This window comes from Xyrauchen texanus, chromosome 12 (genome assembly GCF_025860055.1).
Source record: "Xyrauchen texanus isolate HMW12.3.18 chromosome 12, RBS_HiC_50CHRs, whole genome shotgun sequence".
Taxonomy (NCBI): domain Eukaryota; kingdom Metazoa; phylum Chordata; class Actinopteri; order Cypriniformes; family Catostomidae; genus Xyrauchen; species Xyrauchen texanus.
Genome location: NC_068287.1, coordinates 10,532,769 through 10,549,239, shown reverse-complemented (window position 1 = coordinate 10,549,239; position 16,471 = coordinate 10,532,769). Strand labels below are relative to the sequence as shown.

Genomic DNA, 16,471 nt, shown 5'->3' with positions numbered 1-16,471 from the left:
TGTATATTCTGCTTTGTTATAGCGTCATATAAAAAAGTGAACCATTGTTGAATGCTGCACATGTTGGTCAGATAGCCCCTATCTGTCTACATAAGTCATCTGCAATGCAGATCAGACATATACCCACAGTCCAAAGTCTGGCTAAACAAGACAGGGCAACAAGGCCAACCATAACACTCCTTGTTGACACTTGTCGATTTCCAAACAGCATTTTTGCGCCCTTCAAGGGCACTGCGTGAAGAGAACGCCACTCGAAGAGTCGTTCCAATCTAAAGTAAGAAAATGAATCTTTTCAGGGCCCTTCCACAAGACTGTTAAATGTGCTGTAAGCAATTTTAGCCATTCTGTAACTTCCATGAGACTGAGCCATTGCAATAGACACACCCCTCTTTCCAAAACCTCACCCTCTAAAGATACGTTGTACCACTAAGGTGGTCACAAAGCAGAAAAGCACCAGTGCATCATCTCAAAATAGCACCCTCAACTGATGACTGTTCGAAATCTAAATATTGCATTTAACCCGAATGATCCACTTCAACTACTACACACAGAGAATGCGAAAATTATTGACAGGCAGAAAGCACATCGTAGTCTTCTGATTGGTTAATCACTAGGTTATCGCTAGTGCTGTCACAGAAACCGGTGCGGTATTTTAGGACACTAATTTAGTGATATCTTTCAGAGAGATGGAATATGTTCTCCATACCATATCATACAAAATAAATAAATAAATATTTAAAGCACCATAAACAAAGGGTATATTCATACAGTCATGCCATGCTTGCTTTAAAGCAGTGGTTCCCAAACCTGTCCTGGAGGCACCCCAGCACTACAGATTTATCCCTCTAATCAAACACACCTGATTCAACTCATCAGCACATTAGTAGGGTAATAACATATATATATATATATATATATAATAGTGTCAAAAAAAAAGAGATGTACAAAATGTGCAGTGTTGGGGTACCCACCAGGACTGGTTTGAAACAATGCTTTAAAAGTACACACTTCAAGGGCTCTACACTTCGAAGAGAGTAGGGCATAGGGATCATCACTTTTAATTAGAATTCACCCACTATGCACTGCTGAAGGTTAGAGGTCAAGCTTTTGGTTGAGAAAGAAAAGAGTTGCTGCACTGGGTGCTGCACATACTTTGCAAATCCAATGAAGTCTTCATGATTGGTGTTGATGTAAGACAGCTCGATGTCAATCAGCAAAAGAACCTGGAGATTAGAACATTTTTGATAAATGAGCAAAAATAGGGCAAAAATCCAAAAGTGGTAAGTTCTCTCGCTGGTCTCGCACCTGGTCCTTGGTCTTGCCTTCTTGCTCCCTGACGTAAGTGGTGACAATTCTCTCGGTCTCTTCTCGCAGTCTGGGGTAAGAGCCCAGCTATGGGGAAAAACAGCACATAGATGCAGGCTACAGCATGTACACGCAATCACAGCCACATTCAATTGCATAAACACACACACACACACAGAGCTAACCACAACAATTCCTTTTCACACAGGTGGATGTATATAAAGGACTAGTTGTAGCCAAGCTACCATGCACAAGAGGAATCGATGAAAGACAGAGCATGCACGCACACACACACACACACATAGAATTGTCTATTTTAGCAAGTTGTGCTGGTAAGAGAGCATTCACTTTCAGCTAAGAAAGTACAGTGAATCAATTAATTAAATTATACGTGCAGTAAACATTCACTTTATGGATGTTGTAACTAGGGTTGGGAATTGAGTACTGGTTCTTCAGAACCGGTTCTTTCATTTTTTAAATACTGAAACTAGATGGTTTTTATGAAGCTCGGTCATGTTACATGTTCTTAAGCATTCTTCTGCCTATGCGAGTGGAACACAATACTAAAATACTCTGACAAGGTTACCTTGTGCCGATGAGAATCGTATACTTCCAGTCTGAATAATGTTGTCCTCGCTGGTTACATGCCACAATAACATGTATGTAGACACATGTTTCAGGACAAGATAACAAGATCAGGACTCATTCTTGCATTCAAACACAACTGTACGATGCACATTCCCCAGTGCAGGGGATCTGAAAACATGTTTTTCTACATTTTAAACTATGTTTAACTTGACACAGCGACCTAAAAATTGCTCGGTTTATGAAGCAATGCAACCAAAACCAAACGTGTACATCTGATGCATCCTTATTTTAAAAGTTTTGGATCCCATGGACTTCCATTGTATGGATAAAAGACACATTAAACCATATATCCTGCAAAAAAAGAAAAATCTTTGTTTTTAACTTGGTTCAAACTTTTTGGGTAGCCTTCCACAAGCTTCTCACAATAAGTTGCTGGAATTTTGGACCATTCCTCCAGACAGAACTGGTTTGAATGTAGTCAGGTTTGTAGGCCTCCTTGCTCGCACTTACTTTTTCAGTTCTGCCGACAAAGTTTCTATCAGATTGAGGTCAGGACTTTGTGATGGGCACACCAATACCTTGACTTGACTTTGATGTCCTTCAGCAAATTTGCCACAACTTTGGAGGTATGCCTTGGGGTCATTGTCCATTTGGAAGAACCATTTGCGACCAAGCTTTAACTTCCTGGCTGATGTCTTGAGATGTTGCATCAATATTTACACATGCATTTCCTTCCTCGTGATGCCATCTATTTTGTGAAATGCACCAGTACCTCCTGCAGCAAAGCACCCCCATGCTTCACGAATAGTGCTCTTTGGCTTGCAAGCCACACTCTTTTTCCTCCAAACATAACGATGGTCATTATGGCCAAAAAGCTACATTTTTGTTTCATTAGACCAGAGGACATTTCTCCAAAAAGTAGTAAGATCTTTGTCCCCATGTGCACATGCAAACTGTAGTCTGGCTATTTTTATGGCGGTTTTGGAGCAGTGACTTCTTCCTTGCTGAGCAGCCTTTCAGGGTATCTCGATATAGGACTCGTTTTACTGTGGATATAGATACTTGTCTACCTGTTTCCTCCAACATCTTCACAAGGTCCTTTGCTGTTGTTCTGGGATCGATCTGCACTTTGCGCACCAAACTACATTCATCTCTAGGAGAAAGAAGGTCTCATTTTAAATTGCTCCCAATGATGAAACAGACTTGTGGAGGTCCACAATTTATTTTTTCTGAGGTCTTGGCTGATTTCTTTTGATTTTCCCATAAGGTCAAGAAAAGAGGCACCGAGATTGAAGGTAGGCCTTAAAATGCATACACAGGCACACCTCCAATTGACTCCAATAAGCCTATCAGAAGCTAATTGGATAATTGTCTAAATGCTTGACATAATTTTCTGGAATTTACCAAGCTGCTTAAAGGCACAGTTAACTTTTGACCTGCTGGAAATATGATATAGTCAATTAAAAGTGAAAAAAAAAATAAAAATAAATAAAAATCGGTCTGTAAACAATTGTTGGAAAAATTAGTCATGTCATGCACAAAGTACACTCACCTAAAGGATTATTAGGAACACCTGTTCAATTTCTCATTAATGCAATTATCTAATCAACCAATCACATGGCAGTTGCTTCAATGCATTTAGGGGTGTGGTCCTGGTCAAGAAAATCTCCTGAACTCCAAACTGAATGTCAGAATGGGAAAGAAAGGTGATTTAAGCAATTTTGAGCGTGGCATGGTTGTTGGTGCCAGACGGGCCGGTCTGAGTATTTCACAATCTGCTCAGTTACTGGGATTTTCACGCACAACCGTTTGTAGGGTTTACAAAGAATGGTGTGAAAAGGGAAAAACATCCAGTATGCGGCAGTCCTGTGGCCGAAAATGCCTTGTTGATGCTAGAGGTCAGAGGAGAATGGGCCGACTGATTCAAGCTGATAGAAGAGCAACTTTGCCTGAAATAACCACTCGTTACAACCGAGGTATGCAGCAAAGCATTTGTGAAGCCACAACACGCACAACCTTGAGGCGGATGGGCTACAACAGCAGAAGACCCCACCGGGTACCACTCATCTCCACTACAAATAGGAAAAAGAGGCTACAATTTGCAAGACCTCACCAAAATTGGACAGTTGAAGACTGGAAAAATGTTGCCTGGTCTGATGAGTCTCGATTTCTGTTGAGACATTCAGATGGTAGAGTCAGAATTTGGCGTAAACAGAATGAGAACATGGATCCATCATGCCTTGTTACCACTGTGCAGGCTGGTGGTGGTGGTGTAATGGTGTGGGGGATGTTTTCTTGGCACACTTTAGGCCCCACGGCCTACTTGAGCATTGTTTCTGACCATGTCCATCCCTTTATGGCCACCATGTACCCATCCTCTGATGGCTATTTCCAGCAGGATAATGCACCATGTCACAAAGCTCGAATCATTTCAAATTGGTTTCTTGAACATGACAATGAGTTCACTGTACTAAAATGGCCCCCACAGTCACCAGATCTCAACCCAATAGAGCATCTTTGGGATGTGGTGGAACGGGAGCTTCGTGCCCTGGATGTGCATCCCACAAATCTCCATCAACTGCAAGATGCTATCCTATCAATATGGGCCAACATTTCTAAAGAATGCTTTCAGCACCTTGTTGAATCAATGCCACGTAGAATTAAGGCAGTTCTGAAGGCGAAAGGGGGTCAAACACAGTATAAGTATGGTGTTCCTAATAATCCTTTAGGTGAGTGTAGATGTCCTAAATTACTTTGAAAACTATAGTTTGATATGAAATCTGTGGAGTGGTTAAAAAATTAGTTTTAATGACTTCAACCTAAGTGTATGTAAACTTCTGACTTCAACTGTATACAGTCAGAAATATCAGAACAATTTGGTACCAAAATAGCTATTTTTGGTATTTTTGTAAATGGTATTAATTATTTAGGAGCAATAATTTGGTGCATCCTAAAAAAGACAAATAATTGTTTATAGAATCAGAATTAAAACCAAAATTGTTAAATTCCGTATTATTCCCAACCCTAGCTGTATTTTAAAAACGCTAAAACAAATGTCATGATACATATGTTATGAACTGCTGCAAATAACCTAAAAATATTTGACGTTAAAGTCACAAGGATACTCTTCCAGTGCTGAAAGTGATGCAGTGAAAAGATTAAAGAAAGGAAATAATGTGAAAATGGATAACATTTCATAAAGGAAAGGTGAAGTTGGGGAGGAAGGAAAGAATCAATGGCAGTTTTGTACAGAAGTTCATCCGGTGACCACAAGATGGCAGGTGAACAAATCTTTGTTGCTATGGTAACAGCAGCAGCCTTTTGTATTGGGCAGAGCTTGGGGCAATGAGCAAAAAAAATCTCTAGTTTTACAGTCAGTGTGCTGACTGATGCTCTACTAAAGCAACAAAGAGTCAGAGAAACTGGAAGGGCAACTAAAGGAGTAATTCATGATTTTTTTGCCCTCATGTCACTTTAAACATGGATGACTTTCTTATGTGGACTACAACATGAGATGTTCACCAATTTGTAAGTTTCAATCACTTTTCACTTTCACTTTCATTGCATCTTTTTTTCCCCCCATACAAAGTAAATAGTTACTGAAATGATCATTCTGTCTAACATCTTCCAAGAAAGAAAGAAAATTCATACAAGTTTGGAATGACATGAGTGTGAATACATGATGACATAATTTATATGTACATTTTTGTGAATAACCCCTTCAAAGAATGCTCGAAATGGATCTCTAAAGCTGGGAGTCATTTAAACTTGGAAACTTCCCAAGATGCCTACATTTTCCCAAGCAATCTAGAAGTTATTTGTTGGCTTCACAGGGCGTATGGAAATGTAAGGTTCATAACAGGACTGTACACCAACTCAGACATGAGGGTGACATGAATACATCCCAAAAAAACATGGGCACAGCGGAGGGGCGGGCTGATTTCATATAGATGGAAAGCTGATTGGGCAGGTGGGTGGCAGCATGTGGAAACGGTGGGAGGAGTTAGGCTATATTCATGGGACTCCACCTCTTTTATTGACTCGGGTTACCTTGTTGGCACATTTCCTGACGAGGGTGGTGAGCTCGGACACCACCAGGTCCACACATTTCAGGCTGGGTTCTTTCAGTTTGCAGACCTGTTTTTTCACTATAGTCTCAAAGGCCAGGTCAGGGGTAAACAACCCTGTTCTGAGGGGGGAAGGGGGTTGCCATTGGGCAGGGGGGAGAAGTGTTCATGTGTTAAAAGAGGACAAAAAAGAGAGAAGGCAGAGAAGACATGAAGAAGGGAAAGAATAAAAAGGAAAAATTTAGTTGATTAATCATTGCTCATCTATGAACAGATAGAAAATGAGGTCCAAAAGGGGCAGCCGCAGGTTTTCGCATCCATGATAAAAACAACACCTTGAATTATGTATTGCTGCACTACAATAAACATACTCTACAAGCCTTGTCACACCAAAACGGAATTGAATTTATCATCCAAACAATTTTAAAAAAATGATAAAATTTAGAAAGATAAGAAAAAATTGTCTTTGGATTCATTGTGAAGAAGTTTATAGAGATGCAATGTTTTAACGTTAACGGTTCTTGAAAATTCAGACTTGGTGTGAATAGGCCTCAAGAAAGCCCGAATCTTTCATCAGTGCCCTAAAGTACTTAAGCAGGATTTGAAAGAGGCCCACGACTCATCCCTTTTAAACCACAGATGACCAGAGAGAGTCTCCCTCCGCTCATCACCTTTTCACAAGACCGTCACAACACCCCAACACACGACAGCAGAGCCTGTGCACAAGGCAGCCGGAGGGCCGAAGGGGTCACACGAACATGCAAACATGCAACACACTTTCTGAAACCAACTCTCCCTCTGCGCTTTTCACTGAAAGCATCATCTGTTTGCCTCCGGTGTTGTGTGACCCCCTCGTCAAAGGAAGCCCCCCCCTGTGGCCAGGCTGGGGTACTGAAGTACCTTGTTGGCGCACTGCCTGAATGTGTTGATGAGCTCTTGAATAACCAGATCGATACATTTCAGACAGGGCTCTTTCAGCTTAATGATCTGCTTTTTCACGATGGCTTCAAACGCCAGATCTGGAGTGAACAGCCCAGTTCTGAGAACGCACAGGGACAGACAGACAGCAGGACATAAGAGGATGTTGACAGACAGAGAGACAGGAAAGAAAAAAAATAGAAAGGAGGAAGGAAATAAACAAAAAAGTAGCAAAAAATATTTATAAAATATACTAAAACAAAAATAAATAAAAGTGAATCAAATGAAATATATCATGGATAAATGTGGATAGCTCTGTTGGATAAAAAGCCAATTAGGCATTTCAAAGACATTTCAGACATCAAGGTGATTCTAAAGCACATTAGGTCATGCTCTCACTACACGTTTTTGTTTGAATTTTGTTGTTGTAGAATCTTCAAGGTCTGCGAAAAAATAAATAAAAATAAAATAAAATAAACGAATTGTAGCCAAAATCGGACAGTCCGCGTCTTTGCGTATGGAAACCGTGGAGTGCCGAGTCAAAAAGTATGAAGAAATAAATTGTCAATCTATTCATTTGAAAATAAAAACACGAATAAATCAATTTATAAATGGACCAATAAATAGACACATGTAAATGTATATTTAATTCAGATTTAAAAATGTAAATAAATTTATCAATAACATTTTGCATTAATAAATCATGCATTTAATTCATGTTTAAAATGCAATTAAACGTAACAATAAAATATCACATTAATACGTTATTTTTATACGCACCTTTTAAATTGTGTTATAAAAAAGCATTTGACAATTGGTTTTCGTCATTAATTTGCAAGTTACTTTTCTTCATCTATTGGCTTTTCTTTTTCGTTTTACTTTGGCTTTTCTTTATCCATTTAAAAATGCCATTGAACCGTTGACACGTGGAAGCAACCAATGAACCTTCGAAACACACCCTCTTACACGTCTCACTCAAAGGAGCTGTAAGACGGCCTGTCATTGGATGGTCTACGAAAATAATACGACTGGTGACATGAAAGTATGTCGCTTGTGCGTAAAGTAAGCAGTACAGCGATTCTGGAAGTCTGCCATTCTTGTTGTGAGAGCATGGCCTTATCAAAACAAACAAAGACAAAGAGTGTGTGATTAGAGTGATAGAGTGAGGGATTAGTCAGTGAACAGAGAATGGAAGAACTGGTGTGGCTTTCTGGCCACCATACGGCCAGCAAAATCAGAGGGACGCAACTTGCCTGACACCATGGACGTTCTTAATGGCGTGACTGATTTCACGCCGTAGCTCCTTCTCATCAAAAACAATCTGAAAGAGAAAGAGAGGCGTTCCAGTGCACCTGTGTGGTATAGTACTGGGGTTTCCAGGAACTTGTTGTGACTTGTTATCTCAGCATTAAAGGCGTATTTGCTGGAGTTAGCAAGACAATCTTTTAGAAACATCATATCAGCTCAAAACTGAAAGTATTGCTTTTACCTTAACCAGCTCGAAGGGGAAGCGCTCATGGAAAATGCGGTTAATCCTGGCACCTCCAGACAGCTCTGCCGTGTCCACCTGGTCTCCAGACCCCTCGATGCACTTCTCAAAGTCCACTCCAAACTGCTGGACCATCCTGAGAGTGAAATTCAGAGTTATAGATATCTGCCCCACACTCTACGTTGAAAACGGATGCAAGTGCCGTGTTGCCATGCGGCAACAGAATTGTATCGAGTATCTGAATTGTTGAAAAGTTATTTACACTGAAAGCATTCGTTTAGTTGACGGATGGCTGATACTTTTTTTGACATGATCCACAGTCACTAAAGTCACTTTTACTTTCTCAACCCATGATTTTATTAAAAAATACCAAAAGCATGATTTATTTTTTTTACAAATAAAACTTTTCTTGTCTTAAAACAAGAAGCCAACTCATGATATGTGATTTCTATCCTAAACTCTTTTGTTTTTAACTAGGCCTATATGTACTGCACACAAAATAGTAGCAATACTTACATTATGTGAGAAAATATTTGGCGAGTTAAAATAACCCATGCAATTAATGTCAGTTTCAATTAAAAATAATGTGGGGACTATATTTTCAGCTGATTGATTTGAAAGGAGTGGTTCACCTATAAATGAAAATTCATGACTTAATCATGATTTACTCACCATAACGTCGCTCCAAACCCGTATGACTTTCTTTCTTTCGTGGAACACAAAATGTGAATTTTTAAAAAGTATATACATGATTTATTTCCATAATGTAAGTGAATGGTGACTGGTCTTTCAAGCTCAAAAAAGGACAAAAACATCCTACAACCACAATAAAATTAATCTTAAGTTTTGGATATTTGAGTTAATATTTCTATTTATTATTAAATTTGTAATTTCATTTTAGTTTAGTTTTGTTTGGTTTTTACACTCACAAATCTGTTAGATTCTCTATAGAATAATCTTTTCACTGCCTGATCTGTGATTTGGTCAAAAGAAGGTCTTTTTCCCCAGTACTGAGTATTTCTTCATATTTGTTTAGACAAAGGTAGGAGACATCCTAAGCTTTCTATAAAAGTTATAATGTCATGTTGTGGGTCATTTGAATCATAATTAAAAATGTCATCAAAAGTAAAGTTTCCAAAAGTGTCCCACTTTTCCTATATTCAACCTATTTGAAAACATGTAACATTTTTACAGTCATAGTTTTTTATGTCAGTCAACACAAAATGTTTTCATTTAGTTTGTGTTAATAACACACACACTCATGCACTATATTCCAAGTCTTCTGAATATGATCACTTTGTGTGATGAACAGATACAAATTTTAGGTGTTATTCATTATTTAAATCAAATCAAATTTGAAATGGGTACTGTAGTCCAAATTGTAAATACTGGAGAGTTGTCTGCCCCGCCCCAGACTCGAAGCTTGCGCGGGTTGCCAGAATGTTGACACGCAAATTAGCCAACTCAGCATCCGTTTTAAAGTGGACTTTAAGCTGTCTCCATCTTCCAAAGACATCTCCAACATTTGTCCTTGTTTTACTACGCCTCTGGTCATGGTGGTTTTTAGATGGAATGCGAGGGTTTTTAGGTCGGGTGGAATCTGTTATCTCTGAACCAGTTTGTTTGCGGCTTCCATGTCTGCAGCACGCATTGTTGTTTGCCTGCAAACTTGTTCAAATCTGGCAACCCTACGGTGTTGAAATACTATTGGTGAGTGGATAGTGGGCAGGATCACACAGGCCAAAACATAAACAGAAATTTTGGCCAGGAGTGGAAACTTCAAAAGTAGAATATACTGGCTGTAACATTGTTATCGGAGAAGCCAGTATTTCAATTTAGCATGTTACCTAATTCAGAGCAGAGCTTGACAGACTAGAAACTATTTACTTACTTTATGGCAAATTGGGACTGGGCGATATGGCAAAAAAAGAAAAATCAAAAAATGTTTATACATAAGGATGATTTACGATTTTCGATTTTATTTTCCTATATTTAAAAAGGTATCTTTCAAAAAGTAACTCCAACATGATTCAAATAACATGTTCCTTATTAGAATGCAAACATAGGCAGAGCGTGTGTAAGGCTGGGCAGGGCTTAGCCTTCCCCTGGTCGAGGGCATGATCTTCACATTAATGATTATTAGGTATTGATTGGAAATTCCAATTTCCGCTCTGGGATAACACTGCTCGAAGTTGCACTAGTACACTGTCTGATCAGTTTCCCCACCTCATATACAAACTTTAATTATAAATTATAATCATAAAGATTATAGTAGCATTGAAACGAGTGTATCCGCATTCGTAACATTCTTTTTTTTTGCATTTTTGCAAAAAAGGTTAAGCAGTCGATTCACATACATCGTTTTGTAATTTCTATTATTTTCTATCATCGGACCACAGAACAATGTAGAAGCGGAACGCGCGTCTGTATGCGGGGTATGAATAGCTGCCTCTACCAGCATGTGGAACTGACTAGAGCGAAGCATAGGCCTAAAGAACTTAGTTTCTAAGCAAGTATACTCGTGAAATGGAGCCAGAATGTGTGAAATGTGTCAAATAAATAAGGTGTTGGAGCAACCTGGTTAAAAAAAATAAAAAATAAAATAAAATTAAAAAAAACATTTTTTTTTTCATTATAGAAAACAGGTGTGTAACAGAAATGCACAAAAAAAAGTGCATTAAATTAAAATCTAAAGTATTTAAAATAACAGAAATAATAGTATAAAATAAAAAAAACTACAAAATACCTCACAGCCAATTTAGGTATTATTTTTATCTAAATCAAGTCCATCTAGAAAGTTGTCAAGAAATCAATATCTAGAAATTTGTCATGTTTACTTAAAGTGCTTTTAGTATATCAATAAATTTGTATGTATAACCATAAACACCAGCAGATAGAGTCCAGATATCAGAAAAATGTCAGTGTAGTTGAAGATGCATGAAAAAAGCTCAGTTTAAAATAATGGTGTCAGTCAGTGGTGTGAGCATGCGGCACCATCTAGCGGTACATGCGGAGCAGAGCAGCAAAATTAAATAATATTGCCGTTTGTCAAAATGATGGCTTTGCTTCCTAAATGTTGGCTATAAATGCAGTACATTTGAAACATGTTACAAAACAAATAAATAATTAGCGATCTATCTGAATTATCATGGTAAAAGTAGATGTGGATGATTCTCCCATTTATAGCCTATCCATTATATGATTTGATATGAAGCGCCTATAACTGTCCTGCATATTCTAACTCTTTATTATAAACACATACATTTCTGTTGACATCTCAGAAAATGTAGCTTAGTGCTTCATGACTTACACAGAACATAGCGCATATTTCCACACATTTTCAGCTTATCCGATTGAGGGCGCATTATGGCTGAGCGATATGTACCAAAAATCATATCTCTGTATTTTTAGATTGAATGGCAATACATGATATACAGTACTGTGCAAAAGTCTTAGGCACATAAGATGTTTCATAAAAACATTTGTCTTAAGATTGTTTTTCATACAGTATCTTCAGCTTTAGTGTGTCAATAGGAAATATAAATGTTATACTCCCAAACATTCCTTTTGCAAATAGAATAGAATAGAAGAACAGGGAGCCCTGCAACAGATGGGATGACCCTTACAGAGCCCCCCACTGAACATCGGGTCGGTCTGGGATTACACGAAGAGACAGAAGCAATTGAAACCGCCTAAATAAATAAAAGAACTGTGGTGAATTCTCCAAGAAGCTTGGAACATCCTATCTGACAACCACCAAGAAAAACTGTGTCCAGGTGTACCTAGGAGAATTTATACAGTTTTGAAGGCAGAAGTGTTCACACCAAATATTGATTTAACTATTTATCTGTTTACTGGACTTAATTGGACTAACTGACATTAATTGATTAATGAAAACTATTTATGTAATAATTTTAAGAAATCCTCATTTTGAAAGTTTTTCCACAAGTGCCTAAAACCTTTGCGCAGTACTGTCTATCTCAATATTTTCTACAAAGTGGACTAAATGTTGTAAGTTGTAAGTCAAAGCCACATGCGAGATGGTTTCGAAGACTTATCGGGCTGCAAAGGCTTCGTGGACAGGGTTACAGCAGCAGCACGAAGTTTAACACATACTGCAGTTTATGGCACTGTTGTAAAGGGTGGAAGTAGGGCTGGGTGATAAAACGATATCAATATATATCACGATACAAAAACTCCATGATATCGACGATAAGCTTTTGAGTGATTTTCGATATTTAGCCTGTGTTCTACATCTAGACATGCGTGTCACTGAAAACGCTAGCAGTTTCCACTGGCACGTGCTGAGCGAATATGAGCGAGCACTTTCAATTCCTTCCTATGGAAGCGGAGCGTCAAGCTCACGAGGTGGATTGTATAGTTGACAGCAGCGCGGGGCAAGCGGTTCCCTAGCGTTGGGAGTGGCTTGGTGCGGATTTCTTCCGCTTCAGTGGAAACCCAGCCTTTTCCCCACATGTGAGTAAACATGAGGTGCCTGTTTCCAGAGCACCTTTAGACCCTAACGTTTTTTCTTTCTAAATTTAGTTTTATTAATCAGCATATTCCAAGCCTTTAATAATAAACAAATAGATTTCTGTTCTAATTTTGTGAAATTATTCAGATTTCATCATCTCTGACAAGGATGAAAAACAAACAATTACAAGTTTGTAGCCTAGTCTTTCTCACTTTAATGAAAACAGAAAAATGGTCCATTCAGACTTTTACATACAGAGATACCCCAGAACCCCCATACAGTATCATTCCTCAGTCACAAGGGCTTCTATGCCCCCATACTTGGATATCTGTATGTAAAGAAATATGAAAATAATTTTAATGTAAAAAAGAAAAAACTCTTTATGATTCAAAATGAAAAGATCATCTTATAACATTCACATCCAACTGCACTCAATTGATGAACTCTATAAAGTATTGTAATATTTTCATTGAAGATCCCTCAGACATCACTGCATTGGCTGTGTCTGGGCCCCCAACGCAGTTTTGTAAAGACTATTTAGACTTTTTAGGATTTAGTTTTCTCTTCTTTTTTGGAAATTCAAAAACATTTGCAATGTGCAAATGTGATTGAATATCATGATAAATATCGACATCGAATGATATGAAAAAGAATATCGTGATAATATTTTTTGCCATATCGCCCAGCCCTAGGTGGAAAAGATTTGAAGTGGATGCAACCTGTTTATGGCATTCTCTACAGATGACCTGCACATCACTCTTACATTGTGATGTGCTTCGGACAAGTAAATTGGTCTTTCACTTGTCCAAGTGCATGTATTGGTTACATGCTCAAGTAACATGTTAAGAGTTTCAGTTGTGTGTTTTCTAAAATTACGACATGGCCAAACAAATTGTATTTTACCTATGCAATCAACTAGATTCTCTGGGGGCAGAAATGTAAACTGCGCTGTGTAGGGGAGGTTATTCTTTGTTATATGTACACATGGTAGTCAAATAAATGAAAGCATCCATCACCATCATATACAGCAGGGGTGCTCACACTTAAATGAAATGAGATATCCTTTTCCATTATGTTACTGCAGCAAGATCTACCATACACAATATATACATTTATCACAATATACAAATTTCAGTAGTCTTAAGTGATATGTGATGACTTTTGATACCAGCTTCAATACCATAACAAATAAAAACACTAACTAATTTTTGTATTTTTTTTTAAACAGGCAAATATCAAAAGAAAATACAAATTAAGAAAACGTTTTAAGAGCTTTTTTAAAAATAAAAAAAATCCAGTATTTACTTAAACATTCAGAATGAATTTGACATAAAACTACTACTGGTCTTTCCTATATGAACAATACTTTAATACTTTTATTCTAGAGTTGTACAAGTAAAGTAATCCAGCAGAGAGCAGCGAGTGGTTTAGTCATTTTCTCGTTATGGTTATTTGATTACTATAATAACACACTAGACAGCGGCAGGTCTATTAGGTTACATTTAAACGTACATTTTGATACAAATCATCTTTTCCACCAATTTTTAAGTTCACTTTAAACATAACTCTCTACATGAACACCTCACCAAGACGGGCATTTTGGCAAATTTTGAAATGTATTTGACCATTGAGGCGAGAACGTTCTCAGAGCACACGTGCATGTAAAGCACGCCACACACACACACACACACACACACACACACACACACACACACACACACACACACACACACACACACACACACACACACACACACACACACACACACACACACACACACACACACACACACACACACACACACACACACACACACAAGCTGCCTGTCAAACAGCACGCAGCTGTTTTGCTGCCCATCTGAACTTTTAAATCCATCTCCAATGATTGAACCATTGTTTTTCTTTTGCGAGTAGACGCAGAGGGAGAGTGGGGGCGGGGTTGCGCGGAGCGTGTGAGAGGGGAGAGATGCAAACACGGCACAGCTTTATGGAAGAAACGTGTTATGTAACACAACATCAAACTATATCGATATAAATGGTATTGTCTAATCCTATATCTCATATGAAAATGTATAGATATACCTAAAGTCGATATACCGCCCAGCCCTAGGCGTCAAGCCAAGTGCATCAAGCCAAGTGCTGTGAACATTTGTTTTTCTCTTTTATATTCAGCCATTGGTGGATTAAAAGTGTATCCATCTACAGCGTCCCCTAATGTTTTATTCAAAACCTCAAAAAAACAAAACATTTTTTTTTTTTTAAAAAACGTAAATTTGAATTCATAGAAAATAGAAAAAGTTTTAAATTTCCCAGCTTTGTGGCAAATAAATCACATTAAGACATTTTTTTTAAATCACATTTGTGTTCTAAGGAAGAAAGTAAGTCAGATGGGTTTGGAGCGATATTAGAGTGAGTAAACAATGACAGTAGATTCATTTTTGGGTGAACTATTTCCCTTTTAGTCTAGCCTAGAGATTATGGCTGATTGGTCATTGTTAGTAAACATTCTGAGAAGACATGCAGCTTCAACTCTTCCAGTTTAGATAGCCACACAGACACAGTGCCATAGCATTGCAAGCACTCAAGTAAGAGGCTCAGGGTGTGGCAAAAACAAAAGCCACCTCAGTGTAAACACTCACTGTAGCAGGGCCTTGGTCTTTCGTGTGGGGTCATCTGGGCGGAAGTTCTTGTATTCTTCCACTTCCTTCTCCAGAGACAGAAGCTGAGACTGAAGTTTGCTTCGCAGGCCGGGCAGGGTGTCCCGGATGTGGTTGGTCAATTGCTAAAAATGAAAGAAAAAGATGTGCTATATGTGCGATATAAAAATAAATGGTGTTCCAATTCTGTAAAAGTGTGCTAAGCTTTCTGCGGAGTGCTGTCTAAAACCCGAGACAACAGGTTGATTTGCTCTCAAATTGAGGCATTGCAGGAAATCAGAGAAAAGTTAGAGGCCATATAGACGTTCACTCTTCCATTTCCAGCAGTGAGTGTGACAGACCCACAAGTGAGTAGCCAGATCTCAGCAACATCAGTCAATGGTTGTGACATTCCCTACTGTTATAGAGGTGTTTGAATTGATAAATGGGCAGCTGGCTTTAGTAAATCAATTATGTCAATGGCAGATTGTGGTCATACCTGGTTAAGGGTCCTCTGCAGGTGTGGTGTTCCCATTCTTTCAGCCAAGTGTCTGTAACTGGGGTGGGACAGGAAGAATTTCCTCTCTGCCGCCTGCGCGGCACGAATATCCTTTCTGCCATCTATATCTTTCTGACTGCGGTTCACCACGCCAATATAACCTGAGAGAGAGAAGCAGACTTAACATTGTACATTTCACAGCATAATGGAAGTAATAGGTGTGTGTGTGTGTGTGTGTGTGTGTGTGTACTGGCTGTTTTAAAAATAATTCCAAATGCAGCTAATCCAATTAGAATTTATAGTCAGAATCATGCTTTTTAAAATATTAGTTTTACTGCTTTGAGTCTGTTTTAAACTAAAGTGTGAAATAATGAGTCACTGTTTTGTATTGATGCCAAACCTATCGATTTTTAGGAACAGTCTTCAGATGCGCTCTTGCATGATTTGCATGCATTCATGACATTTAACAGAAATATAACACCATAGATCTACAGT

The 16,471-nt window shown here is 38.4% G+C and overlaps 1 protein-coding gene across 10 annotated transcripts in view; it reads right to left on the bottom strand.

The window, feature by feature from the left end:
- Positions 1–16,471, bottom strand: part of LOC127653151 (dynamin-2-like) — a 72,518-nt gene that overhangs the window by 27,317 nt on the left and 28,730 nt on the right. For 9 of the 10 annotated variants that reach the window (XM_052139707.1, XM_052139705.1, XM_052139703.1 and 6 more), the window contains exons 6-12: positions 15,977–16,137; positions 15,481–15,623; positions 8,368–8,503; positions 8,132–8,199; positions 6,861–6,999; positions 1,306–1,392; positions 1,153–1,223 (exon numbers count right to left, since the gene is read on the bottom strand). In XM_052139707.1, the coding sequence (XP_051995667.1) occupies positions 1,153–1,223; positions 1,306–1,392; positions 6,861–6,999; positions 8,132–8,199; positions 8,368–8,503; positions 15,481–15,623; positions 15,977–16,137 (805 nt within the window). Of the gene's footprint in view, positions 1–1,152; positions 1,224–1,305; positions 1,393–5,943; positions 6,083–6,860; positions 7,000–8,131; positions 8,200–8,367; positions 8,504–15,480; positions 15,624–15,976; positions 16,138–16,471 lie in introns of all 10 variants that reach the window. The other variant, XM_052139713.1, reaches the window with a different exon arrangement.